The sequence below is a fragment of the Passer domesticus genome, chromosome 5 (genome assembly GCF_036417665.1).
Source record: "Passer domesticus isolate bPasDom1 chromosome 5, bPasDom1.hap1, whole genome shotgun sequence".
Lineage (NCBI taxonomy): Eukaryota > Metazoa > Chordata > Aves > Passeriformes > Passeridae > Passer > Passer domesticus.
Genome location: NC_087478.1, coordinates 25,301,386 through 25,318,461, shown reverse-complemented (window position 1 = coordinate 25,318,461; position 17,076 = coordinate 25,301,386). Strand labels below are relative to the sequence as shown.

The following is a 17,076-nucleotide window of genomic DNA, read 5'->3' as shown; positions in this document are numbered from 1 at the left end:
TGTAAATAGTTCTGCTGTAGTATTTAAGTGTTAGACGGATAAATTCTCAACTAAAATGATTTTTATAGTAGGTCTTCTGTCACTAGTTACTAAGTCAAAATCAAGACCTTGTGTCTATCAAGACCCAAAAAAAAAAAATAGTACAATATAATTTAGGAAGAGAAATGTAAGCCATATAAATCCTTAATCAAATGTATGAGCTTAACTTTGCTTAAAATTGAAAACTGATGGTAGTTTTTGTTTGCTTTTCTGCTGAAGGCAGGCAGAAGGAGAATGTACTGTTCTTTGGAGATAGTACTAGAATTTTTGGGTAAGTAAAGGAATCAGAGCTGCTCAGTCATGGACCAGCAGTCTAAGCATGCTTGGGGGAATTATTTTGCATTAATAGAAATGTATTTTAAAATCACCCCTTCAAAAAGGGCCCATTTAGATTCTTTTTGCTGCTAATGCCATTGGAAGGTAGCCAAATCTTATAGAAAGTGGCCCCAGGACATGAAATGGTGGAATTGTTGCTCTGAAGTGTGCTTTCTCTAATTTGCTGCATTAGTAAAACAGTCTAATACTATGCACAAAAAAGAGAATATATTCTGAAGTGTTGAACTGAGGTGTGGAAAATACAGGGATCAGCTCTGTAAAGATAGTATTAGTTTTATATTTAGCAATGAGTTACAGGCAGTCTTAGGAATACATTTCTTGACAGAACTGCAAGAAGTGGATAATCCAGAAAAGACCAATGCTAATGGAATTTTTTTTTCTTTTCTTTTTAACTTTGAAGAATAAAGATAAGTTGGCATAAGGGCAGAGGGAAGAGATAAGGGGAATAAGCTTCTGCTTTGTGACTCAATATGATCACTCATTCTGTCTCCCTGGAAGTATCACAAGGCATTGGTTTTATCTGGTCATTGATTATTTGGGTTAAGTCTTATGATATGAAATCCCTGAACTGTAATTTCTGTGACACAGACAGTTATGGGCAGGTGAGTTTGTACCAGTGTTCATTTCTCTCAGTGCAAGGGAGAGACATTTATTAAATCAGCTCTTGAAATCTCTTCATTTGCACATTTATGTCCTAAAAGCTCAAGGATGACTTAGTCTGGAAGAACTACAGTTCTGTTTAGCAGCTCTTTCAATGAGCATTGCAAACAAGGGAGCAGGCAGAGCAAGAACTGAAGACTCACCTCTCACTTAGTGACATCTGATGATGCTGCTGAATGAGCCACAGCCACATGTGCTGGCTTCACTGTGCTCAGCTGGCTGCTGCACCAGAGGTTAGTCCTCTCCGTGTCAGAGTTAGCAGAAAGAAAGATGTGCTGATTCCTTGGCCTCAAATATATTAGGTGAGAATGGTAGAGGCAGTGTGAGCCACTATGGGATGTGATAGCTGTGGCAAGTCAACTTACAGATTGCACAAGTATTAAAAGCTGCAGCTATTTAAAAATGTTCTCATATTAATTATATCTGATTTTTTAATTATCCTTTTCCTAATTTGGTGGCGCAAAATAAGAAGAAATCATTGAATAGCCTTTACCTTACCAACCCTCACATGATTTATATCATACATGAGTATAAATTTAAGCCAGCACTTAAGCATTTTCAGATCATTTTTTATAGTAAGATGCTGAATAATTAGCACAAGAATTTCTTGGTTCCTTTCATCATATAAATGAAGTGATGCTTTCTTCTTGGTTAGACAGTAGCTTCCTAGTTCAGTGGAAATCTAATCTCAGTTGTGTTCTGTTGATGCAGCTGTAATACCAACAAAGATAGTACAGATTGGTTTTAAAGAACTGTAGTTGATGGGTTAAACTTTCAAGATGTGTTTAGGTCTTTTCTTATTCTGTCTGCTGTCTTACCCCCAGGTGTTCAGGGACTTCATTTTTCTGTCTTTCTAGTTGTCTGCCAAGCTACAGCTTTCACTGTAACTCCACAGGAGACCTGCCAAAACCTCACTTTTGTCAAGTTGGTGTTTTTATTGAGTTTCAGCTTCCTGACTGCATCTTGCAGAACACAGAGCACAATATTTTGGGAATTTGAGAATGCTCTGTAATATATATTTACAATAAAGATGCATCTGAGTGGCACTTCTGTCTGTAGATGTGAATAGGTCACAGTGTTTATGCAAAGCTTGGTGCAAATCTGCTTATTGAGTTGTTCACTTTGACAGCATGGTTAAATCCAGTTTAAGTAAAATGAATTAATTTCATAAAATTGAAATTTCATAAAAATGAAAGAAGAAAAAAGGGACACGGGAGTTAAAAAAAGAAACAAAAACACATAAGAATGTACAGCATTAAAAAAAACAAGAGCTAATCAATTTTTTATTAAAAGTTTTTCTGTGTTCCCTTTTTCACTGATCATCTCCTCCTTATTTTTAAAGCTACATCCTGTACTGGAAGAGGAGGTTTGCAGAACAGCCTATCACAGACTTTTGCAGTGTGATAAGAACAAATTCAAAAGCTCCATTAGGTAAGTATGCTGCTTGCTCACTCTCTGATGAGCAGATCATGTGATAATTTCTGGCATATGCTGCTGCTTTGATCAGCCAAGTGTGTCTGACACTAGGGCAGAAAACCACAGAAATAATGTTTAACTCTTAAGCACATACCTAAACTTACCTTTCCCGAGGATTGCAACATGTGCTTCAGCGCTGTGCTGAGTGAGGATGAGATCAATACAGGCTCAGATGTGCTGTGAACTGGGCCTGTTGCAAATCAAGGCCTGGAAGCAGAGCTGCTCACAGGATGCTGGGGAGATGTTGGTACCCACTGCACAACAAATCAGTGACAGTCTTTCCAAAATGATGAGAAACATTCCCAGTGAGCTGCCTTTTCTGACTGCACCCTGCCCACCACCTGCACTGGTGCTGCTAATTCTTCTTGGGGATCAGGGCCACAACCTCCCTTCCTTTCCCCTGCCACAGTGCTCCCTGCCCCAGGAGTGTCAGGAGATGTCATCTTCACAGAAGCCATATGATTGTGCAGTTTGCTGGGCTCCAACACAAGTCTGAAACCTTAGTTCACTCTGCTGCATTGCTATGGTGGCACATTCCATCCCTGGGACACTGTTGACTGTGTGAAGGAAGTCAGAAGTAGCTTTGACTTTCCTTTTCTAACAGAAAAACACAGTTTACCTGAAATAGATAAGAACTTTAGGGCTTTTCTGCATCTTTAATTCTCAATGGAGACCTTAAAAGAGAGGAAATAATGCATACAGTTGGTGTCAGAGATAGTTAGAAAGTGGAAACTGAGTACAAAATGGATGAAAGTAATTTTTTCAGTTATTCAAAGTAATTTTAAGAAAAGTAGCCCTGAAAAACATGAAAATCCTTCCAAAAATCATAATTCTGTTTATCTTATAAACACTTACGCTCAGTTTGAAAACTGCAAATCAAGCACCTGAACAGCAGAATTATGAACTGTCAATGAGCATTTTCCCTCTCTCTCTCCTTCTCTCTCTCCCTCCCTCCTCACCCCTCCCTCCCCCTCTAGAAAATTTTTCTTATCTTAACCCATTATCTTTTGTATTTTCCTACATGCTGAATAATTGTAATCCCTTTGAATAAAATTTGCTGCCTTATTCAATTGGATATGACCATAAATAGTAAAAAGGTTACTAAAGATAAAATATGTGTAAAACACATGAATAGAAGTGTAACTTCGGCAATGTTACAATGTGTGGTACTGAACAGCTGTGTACATCCACAGGTGGAAAAATATTTGATGGTAAAAGGTAATGTGGTAGACCAGAGCAAGGGGAGGATAAACCAAATTATGATAGCTACTGAAAACTGACAGTTACTTAGGGAAATAACTGGTAAGATAAAATTAAAGGTAATTTCATATATTATTACGTGAAAGGTAGTGTTTGTGTATTACATGAAAGTGTAGTACTTAGTGTGTTCCATTAAAGTCTTTCATGCTGACTTTAATCTGTAACCAATGTAAATGCTAATTGTTTTATGTGTCCAGAAGAACCATTACAAAAATGAATAAAGCTGGTAGTGGAGAAAAACTACGCAAGACTTTTGCCTTCATTCTCCAATATAAACATGCACAAATATTTAAACATGTTTCATTAAATTATGAAAAGTAACTGACTTTTATAGGTTAAAAATCACATTCTTACATTGTTAATATATTCTAAAATCTTAGCGAATTATCTGCCAGTAATGTTCAAAGCAGCTGCAACTTCCCATTCCTTACTCACAATTTTAATCTCTTAACAGAGGAACAGGACAATTATTTTCTTTTATGTGATGTTTTACCAGAAGACAGATTACTTCGAGAACAGCTTCAGCAAAAGAGACTGGTAAGAAATTATTGTTTCATTTTTTAAGGTAAGCTCCAAAGGCATGAGGAGTCTGTTGGCAGGTGAGCATTCTTATCTGCTCTGCAAGTAGACATTTCCTCAAACTCTGGAATGAGTGGAGAATTTAACCCAAAGCAAGTGCTAGTTTTCTTTCCAGAGTAATTAAATTAGGAAAGAAAGAAATATGCATCTTTATTACGGTGCAAAATAGTTTGCAGTTATCACTGTTTCAAATACCAGAATTGTATCCTCAGTTTTTACACTGAGGATTTTGTGAAATCAAACGGCAGCTGTAGCTGGGGCTAATGGTGTCACTGCTTTAGTTACAGCAATAAAATCTGTTTATTTTTGCATTTCCTTTTGCTGCAATCTGAGTGTTGACTTGCAAGTTAAATAGATATTTTGCTTTGTAAAGCCTTTTACCTCCAGACAAGTCCAGCAATTAAGAGTGAGCTGGCAAATGGGCTCATGTGAGTTGCGTAGAATAAAGACCAGAACCATACAACTTTTGGTGATTTTTCTGCATCCTTTGAATCCTAACTGCTGTCTCCAACAGCAAGCCCAAACAAGGACAAATGCTGTCTTTAAAATGTGCTGCCTGAAGCATTTCATTCTGCAGTTTTGAAACTCCAGTTTAGGAATATTTCAGGCTGTATTGCAGCAGGGAGCTAGCCAAGGTGGATGTCATGCAGAGACATAATGGTGATTGTGATGTATTGAGAGAGGCCAAGGAATGAGCCTGAAGTAGGTTAGAAAGCACAGCTTGCTGAAATAGCTGACAAGGCTGTGAAATATAAAACAGATACAGTCTTTTGGAAAAACACAGTCTTGACAAAGATTTCGTAGTTGTAAAGCACTACCAGGCAAGGAAGTCCTGGCAGCAAAACTGAGGATACATGGAAGGGCAGTGTCAGTATAAGGCACCTGGGTGTTTTCTTTAAATAAAAAAGTAACATCCCCAGACCTATTTTTTTGAAAATACATCCTACAACAGCACTGACCTTGTCCTGCTGTCATGCATACAGCTGTTCACCCATCATCTGACCAGTAGTTTTAGGTGAAGAGGCTTCTCTTTCTCCCAGTAAGTAAAGACTCCAAAGAGGAGTCTTCACCAAGACTGCAGGCTGTACCAGCTCCCAGGAAGAGCTGTTTGTGTCTCATCCCCAATTTGTCACAATCTTAAGCTGTGACAAGGTTCAGGAGGTTGAAGATATACACTGGAAGGGATGGGGATGTTAGTCCAGTTTGGTGTAATGCAACATCAGGAGTGCTTGTGGTATGTGCCACAGCTTCTTACAGAAACTGCCAGGGCTGTGTCCTGTATGAGGAAAAAGCCCTCTAGGTTGCCTGCAATTAGCCATGCAGGATTGAGTTTGCCATTCCACGGGGGTTAGGTAAACCTGCTCATTGATACCACAGGTAAAGCTGAATCACAGGTAGTAACATTAAACTGATACATTTGATACAAAATTATTTAAATCATTGCATAAATTCTCACTGTGGATTGTATTTATTTCCATGCACCATGTATATAAACTTAAGAGAATTTTACTGGAACTTAACTGGGACACATACTGCCTTTGGAAAAACTTAGAATTTCTGTGAGAATCCACATTCAAAACATACTAACACCTGGTTTGTGCCAGCAGCACATTTGAATTTTATATATCCATTGTTACCAGTAAGGATAAATATGTATAATAAACTTATGTGGTGGAATGCTGTTATGATTATGGTTTTGTCTGAATAGCTGTACCTGTTCCTTTTCATAGAGAGAAATTCTAGAACAGCAACAACAAGAGAGATATGACACAAGTTTTCATAGTACGTGTATGTTCTGTGATCAAGAATTCACAGGAAACAGGTTTGTTTATTGCCCTCTTTGCTTTTGTTTTATTTTTTGATACCTACTCAAGCATCTTTGTTTATGTTTTCAATGTCATTGAACCAGTTAATGCATAATGGTAGGACTCAGAAGGTAGAATTAACTTTAAGGTATAGTTTACATATTTCTTTCAACTGTAGTGGCATTTTAAATAGATCCTGTCCTACTTCTCAAGCTTTTTTTATTTATTCCAGTACAATTATTTCTACTGCACAGTATGCTGGAGTTGGGAACAAATTAATTTTAAAGAGAGACTTTTTTTTTGGCAACTGTTTTAGTGAAAAAGACAGCTGTGTAAGCCATTGTGATGGTTAAATATTTTTTTAACCAGTTATATATTTTCTTGTTTAAAGCTCACCTAACTAGTGTGAATTTGAATATCAAATGAAAAAGAGGAGAGCAAAATTAGAGTGAGAACAGAGGGCTTTACAGCATCAGTCAAGTGCAAGCAAGAATTGTACTGAAGTGCATGCTCCAAAGAAACTTTGTTTACTCAAAGTAAATGAGTTTCAGTTGGAGAGGCTAAATCTGTTTGCTTGGGTAGTTCTGGTAATCTGGAAGGGTAGAAGCACCAGGGGTCATACATCCTGCAGGTCATCCCAATGTTCTGTGAGTGTCCCTCTACTGCCTGGTGACAGTAGAGGAATTTCAACCTCTGCTTCCTCTGCAGTCTTACAGGGAGAGTGGATGTTTGAAAATCATGCCTGGACAATGGTAAAAGCAAGTGTCAACATTTGGATATTTCTTTAGTCCCCAAAAGCAGAAGCTGAGGCATATAGAGAAGTTGGGCACCTAAGGAATTAACCAGTATATCTCTGTCAGAAGAATATCTTATTTAAACATCCATTATGTCTATTTGTGTACACTTTTGAATGCCATTCATGTTGCTGGTGCTGTGTGAAGCAATATTGATGTAAAAGCACATTGCATCCAAGAATTTCTGCTCTGCTAACCAGCAGAGAGAAGTCTGACAAAGGGCTTTTTAGAATGTTTCTCAAGAGAGTTGTTTGAAATGTGATTTGCTTATACAGGGTAATGAACGAGCTTTGCTAACAGTGAGGGTCAAAATAAACTATACTGTAATTTTCATTTAAAGGATTATATTTCATCCATGTGGATGGAGCAGTTGAAATGTTACTGAACGTTCAGCGGAGCTGAAAATTAAAAACTTCCTGTTTCAATAAAATTACATTCTTTATTTCCTAGCAGTGGCAGCAAGACTGTTACTGTTTATTTAACATTGGCTTTTATGCAGTTTTAGAGTATTTTAAATCAGTAATTGAATAATTCTTATGCATTCTTATAATTTGCATTCTTCTATATATGCAAAAATATGTAACATTCTCTTTTGAATGTCTTTTGTAGATCTGTTCTTCTCAATCATATGGCAAGAGAGCATGCCTTTAACATTGGGCTGCCAGATAACATAGTGAACTGCTATGAGTTTTTGGCTGTGTTACAGGGGAAGCTTGACAAGTAAGTCGAGTTTTGTTTGTTTGTTTTCAATCAACTTGGGTTGTATTTCTTCTACCTTGGAAATAGTAGGTACAAATTAATTCCACATTTGTGGCTACTTAAGAAGAAGCAAAGAGAGCATGTAAGTTTATTGAGAGTCCTCTTAGAAGTCTTTTTGTTGTCTTATTGAAAGCTAATTCCTAACAGTTATTAGTATGAAGTCAAGTGCTGTGTTTCAGTTAGGTGTTGCACAGTTTGACATCAGTAATAGCACGTGCCTTTTTCTCATAACTGTTAGCATTACTCTTCTTTCTCATAATGACAAACTTTTTGCTAAAGATCTGTTTAATAGCTGAATACAGAGTCTTTGTTCCAGTCTTCATTTGCCTCCATATACCATTACTGTGGGATGTTTGGTCTCTCCCTTTTGTACTACTTAGAGAGCAAACCCAGAGCAGAAGGGGATGGATACATGTTAACTTTTCCCAGAAATGAAGACACATTAAGAATGCCTTTTATTTTATCGTTGGTGTTGCCTTATGCACTGAATTACCATGCTCATTGATAATTTGCAGCTCTACTGTTTATCAGTAGGACATGAGGCTTTCAGTTAGAGGGAGTTTTCTCAAAGCTGATCCTCTCTGTAGTTAATGCGCATGCTGAAATTGTGTCCAGAGTAGTGAAAGGCCACTCCCCCTACGGCTAAGGATAGACATATTAGCTATGCTAGTAGAATAATACCTGAGAATAAATTACTAGAGGAGAAACATCTTGTTTCAGGCAAATAAGACTACATTATGTATGCTGACAGAAAGCCTTCTGTACTCTTCATGGGAATGCCTTTCGCAAGTAGAACAAACACTTTTCTGTTAGCAGGTGGAGCAAAGCAGATATTAAAATTCAGAGATGTATTCTGGCATCAGACCTATAATTCACCAATCTTGATTTGAAGTCTGCAAACATAGGGAGAACTCAAAACTTCTTGCATGTCTTTAAAGGTGGAATGATACTGAGAATCCTGAATTCCTGCTCCACACAAAACATCTGAGGGGAATCTGGAACCAAAACGGTTTTATGATGCTGATTTAAGGCAGTGCATCTACTTCTGTTTTGTTTGAATTGCTCTGGAAGACATACTGTGGTCAAATTCTCATTTTTTAATGAATGTTTTCACCTTCTCAAGTAGTGTATATATACACCTAAATAATACTTTCCTGTCTATGTGCATATATGCATGTACCTATGTGTATGTATGTCTATCTGTGAATTATATATACTTCTGTGTGTGTGTGGATATGAATTTACAGAATTTTACTTCTTAGGATTTCAAAACTCATTGCCCACCCTCACAAACTTTCATTTACCCTCCCTGTTGAGGTAGAACTATAAAAACTTTCTGTTTAGCTAATTTAAATTGTTTGAAAAGAAAAGTAGTATGTTCACAGTTTGTTTTTTTTTTCAATCTGAATTACAAAGAAACAATTACAGATGGATTGGATGTCAGTATAAGTCCATGCTGAGTTACAGAGCTCACACAGTGAGCAATCAGCAGCCTTTCTGTGCCTACTTTGGGTAATGAGACTTTTCTCCCACTTTGCATATGGGGCAAACAGTCATATTTTTTGCTATCTATATTTTTCATTTTTTGTCATTGTTATTTCTGTTTGATTGACTCTACTGTGATCTAAGATTATCTTGTAATTCTTTTTCAAATAAGCTTTCTGTTTCTTTTAGTTTGCTCTGGTGTGCTTAGGTTAATCTTACTATATCTAACTCCAGCTTATTTAAGTTTATTATTTTGTACTATTCTCATTTTAACATGTTGACCTATTTACCTTTTTATCTTAGCTTGCAGTGTTTATACTGTGAAAAAGTCTTCAGAGACAAAAACACACTTAAAGATCACATGAGAAAGAAGCAGCATCGCAGAATCAATGCCAAAAATAAAGAATATGATAAATTTTATATCATTAATTACTTGGTAAGTAGTTCTGTGAATAATTAGCAAATTGACTAACGAAATACAGACATTATCTAGTTAAAAGTGAATAAATCCAAACTAGTAATTAGTATAAAGGTCAAAAATCAAGTGAAGGATTCTTAAGAAGTATGCTCATTTATGGTGTGATATTCTGGATAATTGTCAAACTAAGCACTAGTAAACATTTTTTGTTGAGATTTGATTTTGAGAGATGCTAGAGTGCAGCTTGAAGAGACACTAATCATCATGTCATTAGTGCTCAGTCTCTGCTTTAAAAACAGAAGGGAAGGTGAGATAGAGCAATTAAGTAAATGGAGGTCTAACTTGAAACAAGTTGGTTTTGAGCTCATTTTGTACAAACCTTAAGCTGGGAGTGCTCTTCAGAGAATAAAATAAATGCAAAGAGGAAGAAAATGAAAGACACAGAGATGAAAGAAAAACAGTTAGTTTTTAGCCTCCAGGTAGGTGTATGTTGCTAAATATTTTTTTATCTCAGACCTCTGAGAGTGTGTGCATGTGTATGTACCAGGTTTTCATTTGCTGCCTTCAACTTATGAATATAGGAGCTGCTTCAAAAGCTGCTATGTTCTGTCCCAGAAATAACTATAGTTCACCTGAAGTAGTCTTCGTGCCTTCTGCATGTGCTAATATCCAGGTTATAAATAGGCATTCTTGACTGTTTTACCTACTCTTTCCTTTTAATTTCTCTCCATGGGTGTTACTTTAATACTGAGAACAAAAAATTGTATGTTTAGTGCTCTACCAAGTCCCTTCTACCGAAGACAGAATGAGTTCCCTTGGTGACATTTTATATTTTTCTTCCAAAGGTCAGTGATCTGAGACCTGGGGGTTTTACTAGATATTCACATTTCACAATGTTGAAAACTGACCTGTATTTGTTGCACAGTGAGGAAAAAGTTGTGAAGCTGTGTAGGGTAGATGTTCTTACATCCTCAACAGAACTGAGCATTTACTTTTCCCTTGGAAGTTAACAGATTTTAATTTCATGTAAATGTTTTAAGTTCTTAATAGTTTATTTCTTCTCTGCTTGTAATGTAATGCTTGTCCTGCATGTAATATTATGTTTTCAGAACTTGGCATCTTTTTAAATTATCTTTTGTCTCTCATTTGTATTCATTGTTCACATTTTAATCTGTTCCGTCTTAGATCAGGAAATTGAGCTAGATGACTATCCAGAATCTCTGAGAACCATGAAGTACTACTTGAGAGGCATGCAGGGAGGTCATAACATGAAGGAGGTCATGAATGCCAACACAATGGCTGTGTCACGTTAATAGGCAGAATATGCCAAAGGAAATATAACAGCAGGGCTAATGTTCACATACCTAACCTCTTTTCTCCAGTTGCTCCAAAACTGGTGGCCTTGCCCATGCCTGTCACCTGAAACACTGTGGTCTGCGTGCTTCCTGACCCACGTGCAGGCAGGGTCTGAGTGGTGCTGCTTGCGTGGCCCCAGACCATGCAGACAGTTCCGCACTCAGGGCCTTGGTCCCTCTGCCTGCAGCTGGGATTCAGGATTGGCAGCCTGAGCCAGCTCAGGTGTTGGTCACTGAGCAGCATCACTCCAACATGCATTCTTTCAGGTTCTTGACATTACAGACAATAGTAAATGTAACTCAGATAAGCTACATCAAACCACCAAAATGTTTTAAATTGGGTAGTGGCTACTGCTTATGAAAGATCTGTGCCAGTACATCTTCTGGGACATACTTGAATGATCACAATCCTTTGTCTGGTTCTACGTGCTCTGCTACAGCCACATTGTCTTTCCACACATTTTCAGTTGTCTACTCTACAGTCTACTCAGGGAACTGTTTCTGCTCAGCCTTTCTGATCCTTCAGACTATAACCACATCAGAATTTCTGACATTTCTTCTTTTAAGGAAAGAATTTTAAAAAAATTAAAAAATTGAAAACAGACTAAAAACTCTGTCCTAAACACTTATAACATAGTTCACAATAAAATGTATGTTTGCACACAGGAAATTTTTAGGAATGTTCGTACATAATTGAAAGTGTTTGCTTTCCAAACAGCCTGTGACAGACCCTTTTTTTCTGCACAGAGACAAAAAGACTAAAAGGAAGAACCTAATTTTCTTCACTAGGAGTTCAGTAGATTGGCCTTTGCATTTTATGGAGGAAATATTCTGTAGAGCACATACATGCTCTACAGTAGATTATATTAAATGTGCTGGGATGGATTTTTTCAAGCTGCATCTATATCCAGTAAATTCTAGATGTTATACAAGATCTGCTTTTTCTAATGACTCAATGTAGTGGCTTTGCTTCCTCTCCCCTAACACCTCACAACTTACCAAAATTATTTTTAATGTGTACTATCAAGATTTACTCATTTTTACCAATGAGTGTTAGAGGTCTGTGCTTCACATTGCTCTAAATGTCCAGAGGATTATACAATTTCAAAGACACAAACATGGTTTACATATCACATCATGGGAAATGATTCCCCAGTGGATTTGGAGGTCTTTTCTCTGTATTGTGTAAGTGTGGATGATTATACCAATCCTATGGAATGGCTTGAAGTGTTAATTCAGAGAGATGAACTGGTACTGGAGTGCAAAGGACTAAGCAACAATGTATCCATGTTATATAGATATAGAATTCATTATTTTTCTTTTAGTAAAAAAAAAAAAAAAAAAAAAACCAACAAACTTCCAACCTAATTTCCTTGTTTGTCTGTGTGTGTTATCCTGTGACCCCATGGCACACCTTGCACAAAGACCCAAGTAAAAATGGAGAGAGAGCTTCATAATCTGTGGTGCCTGCTGGAGGCCATAAAAGAACAGAAGGCAGTATTAATGCTCTCTTATTCCCAGAGGAACTGAGACAAACCCAGACTGACAAGGCCTTCCTTTCTGTACTCACCTGATTGTTACCAGCAGCACTTTTACGTATAGAGTATCCTTTGTAGGAAGCCCAGATGTCCATTTTCAAATTGACTTATGGCATGTGTCTACAGTATGTAGCATCAGTGAATTAATACACTTATAACTAAACTAGGCAGCTGAGAAATGGTACCTTCTACTTACTGGAAAACTTGTTTCATAAAGCCTTCATTTTCCTCAAAAATAAAAAGATGGTTTTTCCTTACTGCCAAGCTCTAGGTTGTCACTATTATGTGTTGGGGGGCAGGGGAAGAATATTTTATTATGGGAGTCACCTTTTACATTTAGCGTCTTTTGATTTGCACGGTGTGTATTTTGTAAAATAGTAAAGGGAAACCCTTCATAAGTTGGTGATGATTCAAGATTTAATAAAATCCCCCAATTGGGGAATGGTTCATATTGAAATTCATCCAACGTGGATTACCTAATGTTGGGGTAAGGCCATCTCTTCTTCCTGATGGACCATCTTGAGTTCTGCAGCAATATGAAACAGATAACATAACTCAGATGATCACAGCAAGGCAGGTGAGAAGAAGGGCAAGAGAATTTCCCCCATTTGCAGGGGAAATAAACATATGTTTGGAGTTTGTGAGCTGCACAGGCCTGGATCTCTATTTGTACGTAGTTTGGGACCTGCTCTTTAGGGAACACTGCTTGAGATACCAGCTGCTGTTTCTAGCTTCTCCCATCTCTGCACTTTTTTCAAGCTGGGGTGTGTTGCCTCAGTGAGGCACACAGACTTTCTTCCTATAGAACTGCACTCAGGTTGCAAATGTAAATTCCCAGTGAGGCATTTCATCTCTGTGCATTTTGACTACATTTTGGAACAGGAAAGAATCAAACGACACACATTTGCATATTCATATTTTTCTATAGCATCATCCTCTCTGTGAGGTATACAGAAAGTGTTTAAAAGAAAAAGTTGTTTTTTCTTGAATATATAGCAAAGCCTTCAGGGTTTTTTTAATTATGCATTTTCTAGTGTTTGAACTATTAACAATGTCAAGTCTCATTTTTCCTATGGTTTTGTTAAGAATTTCTTGGGAATCTCTAGAGATCATTCCTGGCAGCTCTTGCATCTTGGATGAAAAAGCAAAGAAAATTGAATACTTAAAAAAAGGCACCCTTAGTCCCAGATGCCCACCAAGCTGAAGAACTGACAAAGTGTTTAAAAAAATAATAAAATAAAAAAAAAAACCTGAAGGATTTTTAAGAATGTTTCAAAGAACTCTTTTCCACCCAATTGCTCAGATTCAGTCTCTTGGCACTTTCATCACGGTGTTCCTAGTTATCCATTCACCATGCAATTTTCTAGTGATACAAGACCTGGTTAGCTTTCTGCTTTTTCCTTTTTTTTTTTCCTCCTCTGGAGAAAAACAGAGGGAAACAGAGATATCTTACAAGCTCCCTCTCTGTCTTCTTCACAGAAACACCATAAAAAACATCAGCAATAACAAAGCTCAGGCATGTTTTTTCCCTTTCACCTTCAATTAAAAGGTGAAGCTTAAGGCTGCTGTTTTGAACATGCTCTCTTATGCTGATACACTTTGAGCTGGTAAAGGGAAAAATGGTGAGCGTTTGTCTTCATCTTGCAGAGGTTGTGAGCCACTATCTGCTCATTAAGGTGTTAACATTAGCAGACATAGGAAAGGAGTGTGCAGCTGGGGGAACATGTGGTGAGAGGTGTTAATGGCTTCATGATAGCTCACAGTAATGGTGACATTAATGAGTCTCCCCTCTCAGAGAGCTTACACACTGCCATGTAGTATCACTGAATTAATTACAGAATTTTCATTCTGTAATATATGATGACATTATGTTTAGAGCTGCCTAGGGATAATTGTTTATAATTTTCCTGATAGACACTAACAACTTTAAAAATTCTCATTAAATTGTTAAATGATAGATATCTTTTCTTCTTTTTCCAAACACCCATAAAGACAATAATCATGCTTGTTACTAAGGATGTTATTAAGTATATTTATTATAGGAATATTTTCATAAAATCAATTAAAGTATTATCTTTTTATTAGCTTTTTTTTTATGGGGACAGCATCATTAACTATAATCTTTGTGAATCCTCCACAGCCACAAAAGTACGGGTTCAAAAATACTATTTTGATTACTGGTTAGTTTGCTTGGGTTTGTTTTTAAAGACAAGAAGAATCCCAGGAAAGAAAAACACTAGCTAAAGATGACTGCTGGTATTTGAGTAGAGCCCTTCAGCTTTTTATTGCCTGTTATTTATATCTCAGTCATGCTGAGAGTGCTTGCCATTGTGCTGAAGGCTGCACAAATGCATTGTGATATACTTCATGCTGAAGGTCTTTAAGGTAGAAATAAACAACACAAAAAGCAAAAGGAGGAACAGAACACCATGAATAGATGTGCTTACGTTCACGTCTGAGAAGAGGAGGGAAGACAAAGTGGGGTGTATCTCAGAGGTCTGTGCCCTGGCTCTCCCTGCTGTCTGCAGCACTCTGGAGCTGAGCTGACTCCGTGTCCTCGCTGGCACAGCCTCGCCCGAGGCACAGGCACCGACTGCTGCAGCTGAAGCCTCAGCTGGGACAGCTGCAGGGAGCAGCACGTGCTGCTGGAAGAGCAAGGTGGGCAGACTGCATTGAGCAAACTTGAGAAGTGGTAACACACCTGCCTCAGGAACATTTGGGATGGTGATAAACTTGAGACAATGGTAACACACCTGCCTCAGGAACATTTGGGATGGTGATAAACTTGAGACAGTGGTAACACACCTGCCTCAGGAACATTTGGGATGGTGATAAACTTGAGACAGTGGTAACACATCTGCCTCAGGAACATTTGGGATAGTGATAAACTTGAGACAGTGGTAACACACCTGCCTCAGGAACACTTTGGAAGTGTTGCACCACTGGTTTTCTTGAGAACTCTGTGCCAAATCATCTTCCTCTCAGCTACACTGTGGGAAGTGCCCTGTTAAAAGATGAAAATAATCCTTACTTTAAAAATTCTTACTAAAGCAGTGTTGTATGGCTACCTTTTACTCACAGCAATACTGAAATGATCCAAAATAAGATATTGGTTGTGACTTCTGAGATGTTCGTTCGGTTCAGTGACAATGTGTGATGAGAATCGGGAAGTGTTCTTTTCTTTTCTTTTTTTCCCCCCAGGAGTTTGGAAAGTCCTGGGAGGAGGTGCAGTCAGAGGATGACCGGGAATTACTAGATAACCTGGAAGAGTAAGAGTTACTTATGCACCCATTACACAGACTTGCAGGACCATTATTTTTTGAAGTAGTTGCAGGGAAGATGCTGTGTACAGTTAGCACACAGTTTAACTTCATTTAAGCCAATCAAATCAACTCCAAATTGTCCTCATTAAAGCACTTCTCAGCAATGAGAGCTGTAAACTCCATATTTCATCAACAAGCCTGTTTTTTGTTTCTCTAGAGCTCAAACAAGAGCCTTCTGAGTTTGTAGTGATGTAGACAAAATGCATTATTGTTTACTTTTGCACCAGAAAACAGTCAAACAGATTTTGCTCAAACTTAAAAATTAAAAGTAAGCATCAAAAGTGTCAGTGTGAAGAACAAATTGTATTAAAAATTGATAAAAAGGTAATAAGTAGAGATTAAAGGATTTCAAAGGAAGCTTCTCAGCAGTGCTGATTGAGGGCAGCATCCACCTCCTCTGCACTCTTTGCATTCTTATGTGGTCCAGGCCCTCAGATCACTGCAGAGGTGATTTCCTTGGCCATAGAAAATTGAATAAGCAGGAAGTAATTTATGGGTATCAAGGTCCCTGATCTTCCTGGTTCTCTCTGTGACTTGAGGTTAATTTTACTTGACTCTACCTGGTTGCAGTAATAGTTCTATCTCTCAGCAGCATTAGGATTTAAATGAATGTTTTGGCAAAGTATTCTCTGTGTACTTGTCTAAATGTAGCATAAGTAAGTAATTAATATTTCATAAGTAAATAACAGTTAGCTCTGCCTGATGATTATGACTTTGGCTGGTGTATTGAAAGATTAGAAAGGTATGCAAGAATTTTAAAAGACCTTAGAAAAATAAATACTGAAAGCAATATTTAATGACTTGCCAAGCTGGATAGAAATTGAAGTTAGTATTCTGTTTATTAGTGCAGACAGTTTCAAATAGGATTAAATGGCTGTCTGCATAGAAATTACCCAATATTAACCGCTCAGTTTTTCTCAAATTTTTAATTTTTTTAGACTCTACACCAGATTGTAATCATGTATCCAGCTATAAATCCACACTGTCTTTTCCACCCCTTTAAACTATTCAGTTTTTCTAGATTTATTTCTAGTGTTGTGAAAGCAGAATCTGAATTGCCGTTTCTCAAAATGTCTCTTCTCTTGCCACAATGTAATGAATCTTTTTGACTTTTATTCATAAGAGATTGGTCTGACTGGGAAGAGCATCCTGTATGTGCAGTTTGCCTGTTTTGTGAACAACAAGCAGACACCACAGAAAAATTGTATCTTCACATGCAGGTAAGACTTCTTTTAAATAACAGTTTTTT

General features: G+C 37.5%; 1 protein-coding gene across 1 annotated transcript in view; it reads left to right on the top strand.

Annotated features, from left to right (window-relative positions):
• Positions 1 to 17,076, top strand: part of ZNF277 (zinc finger protein 277) — a 39,194-nt gene that overhangs the window by 18,233 nt on the left and 3,885 nt on the right. The window contains exons 3-9 of the mRNA XM_064422382.1: positions 2,378 to 2,466; positions 4,226 to 4,308; positions 6,081 to 6,172; positions 7,559 to 7,669; positions 9,497 to 9,629; positions 15,706 to 15,773; positions 16,951 to 17,047. Coding sequence (XP_064278452.1) covers positions 2,378 to 2,466; positions 4,226 to 4,308; positions 6,081 to 6,172; positions 7,559 to 7,669; positions 9,497 to 9,629; positions 15,706 to 15,773; positions 16,951 to 17,047 — 673 coding nt within the window. The remainder of the gene's footprint in view (positions 1 to 2,377; positions 2,467 to 4,225; positions 4,309 to 6,080; positions 6,173 to 7,558; positions 7,670 to 9,496; positions 9,630 to 15,705; positions 15,774 to 16,950; positions 17,048 to 17,076) is intronic.